This window comes from Pyrus communis, chromosome 15 (assembly GCF_041283825.1).
Source record: "Pyrus communis isolate YQ-2024b chromosome 15, ASM4128382v1, whole genome shotgun sequence".
NCBI classification, from domain to species: Eukaryota; Viridiplantae; Streptophyta; class Magnoliopsida; order Rosales; family Rosaceae; genus Pyrus; species Pyrus communis.
Genome location: NC_142579.1, coordinates 23,705,697 through 23,707,598, shown reverse-complemented (window position 1 = coordinate 23,707,598; position 1,902 = coordinate 23,705,697). Strand labels below are relative to the sequence as shown.

The 1,902-nt window shown below is 45.7% G+C and overlaps 1 protein-coding gene across 1 annotated transcript; it reads right to left on the bottom strand.

Annotated features, from left to right (window-relative positions):
• On the bottom strand, positions 1 to 1,035 carry LOC137721755 (ethylene-responsive transcription factor ERF109-like). The gene has a single exon (XM_068460805.2). It carries the CDS (start codon positions 919 to 921, stop codon positions 127 to 129), a length of 795 nt encoding a protein of 264 aa, XP_068316906.2. The 5' UTR covers positions 922 to 1,035; the 3' UTR covers positions 1 to 126.
• Positions 1,036 to 1,902: the final 867 nt, after the last annotated feature.

The following is a 1,902-nucleotide window of genomic DNA, read 5'->3' as shown; positions in this document are numbered from 1 at the left end:
TTTGACTCTGAATTTATTTTTTTTATTTATAAAAATTAAAATTTCAAGTGTTTAACCAAAAGAAAATTTTCAAAATTTCAAGTGGCTCGTCACCAAAACTGTCACGCCAAGCTAAAAAGGCAAACACTAGTTCGTGGATAACCATGCCATTAAGTCATCATCTTCACCATCTCGGAGCAAGCCATTGTCCCACAACAAGAACTGGTCATCCTCCTCATGACCAACGCTGCTCTCCGCCGTCGCCACCACCCCCAGTTGCATATTCTCCGGCTGCGTCGCCTGGTTGAGTTTGACCTGATCAACCTTCTCCTCCTCCTTCTCCATGACCCCAATTTCGCTAATATTCTTTTGCTTTTGCTTATTAATTAATCCTGGATTAATACTGGCATTAGCACTAGTTCCACTACTAGAACTGTCGTTAGTCGTGACAATGTGACCGCCCGGGTCCGATGGGAAATTGAGCTTTGCCTTATTTCCGCGGAACTCCACGGCGGCCTTGTCGTAAGCCCTGGCCGCGTCCTCCGCCGTCTCGAACGTCCCTAGCCACACCCTCGCCGCCCGTCGTGGGTCTCGAATCTCCGCCGCCCATTTCCCCCACGGCCTCTGCCTGACGCCCCTGTACTTGTTCTTGCTCTTCCTCGTAGTTGGCGCATTAATCCCGACAAACCCGGTTCCCAAACTCAGTTGCTGGTTCCTGTTTTGATTCGGCAACGATGGCGAGAAGTAGTTGTCCTGTTGTGCTGGTTGGCCCGCTGCCAACTGGGTGCCGCTCGTCGAGACGGATGACGTGGCATTGTAGACCGCCGGCATTGGCTGAGGTGTGAGCCCACTGATGCTTCCACCGGAGATTACGTGCTTGAGGGCGGAGACCATGATGCAGTGTTCCTGCTCCTGCTGTATCCGATTCGCATGGAAGGGCATATTGGTCCGATATCTCTTCGCTCCACGGATATTAAAAAAAAAACACGAAAATTCGAGAGAAAAATCTTTCAATTTCTTCGGAAAAAATGAGGAGTTGAGAAAACCCAGTGAGAGAAGAACACCGAGGAAAGCCGGCAGAGGGAGAGACTCGGTTTTATAGGCGGATCGAAGAGAGGGAGAGATAGAGTGTCGTGACCCACGTGTCAGCGGTCGGTTCACACCGTTTCAACACGCTATGGGGCTGGGGGTTTCTGGGAGGGAGGGGCCCACTGGTTGTCCAGCTCGAGTTTACACCGCGCTAGATATGCTGACTTTATCGCTGGCGTCACTAAAATGGTGTTGACGTGGCACAGCAAGTGGCTGACGGCGCAGCCTTTCTCATACGAGTTTCCGCTTTAGCTTCAATGAGAGCTTGTCACGTGCACTCAACGGAAATAAAAGTTTTTTTTGGAGTTTTCCATTTTTCTAAAAAATAAATAAATAACCTAACATAAAGATATAGTTAGATACGGCAGTGCAGTGTTGGCCCTCAACTGTTTTATATTTAGGGTGATTTTGCATTTAAATTATAAAAGAAAAAAAAAATTATAAAATTTGCTACTACAACTGGCACCCACTTCAATTGACACCTCATTTCTCATACTTTTTGTATTTTGGAAAAGGTCAACACGTGCAGTGTCCGTTTTCTGATTCTATTTTTTATAGTTGGATTCAAATGCTGCATTGCAATGTCCATTTCCTGATTTTATTATTATTTTTTTTCATCATTCACATGCCTACTACATGCTTTCTTTTATATTTGAATTCAGACACTTCAACGTAGTGTCCGCTTCCTGATCTGTTTTTATTTTTGGATTCAGACATTGCGTTACAATGTCCATTTTCTGTTTTCGCTTTTTCATCACTTGCACGCCTCCTACGAGAGGAAAACTGTAGCCAAATTGGAATTACTCGTCCCATTGTTCCTGGAATTATGCCCAT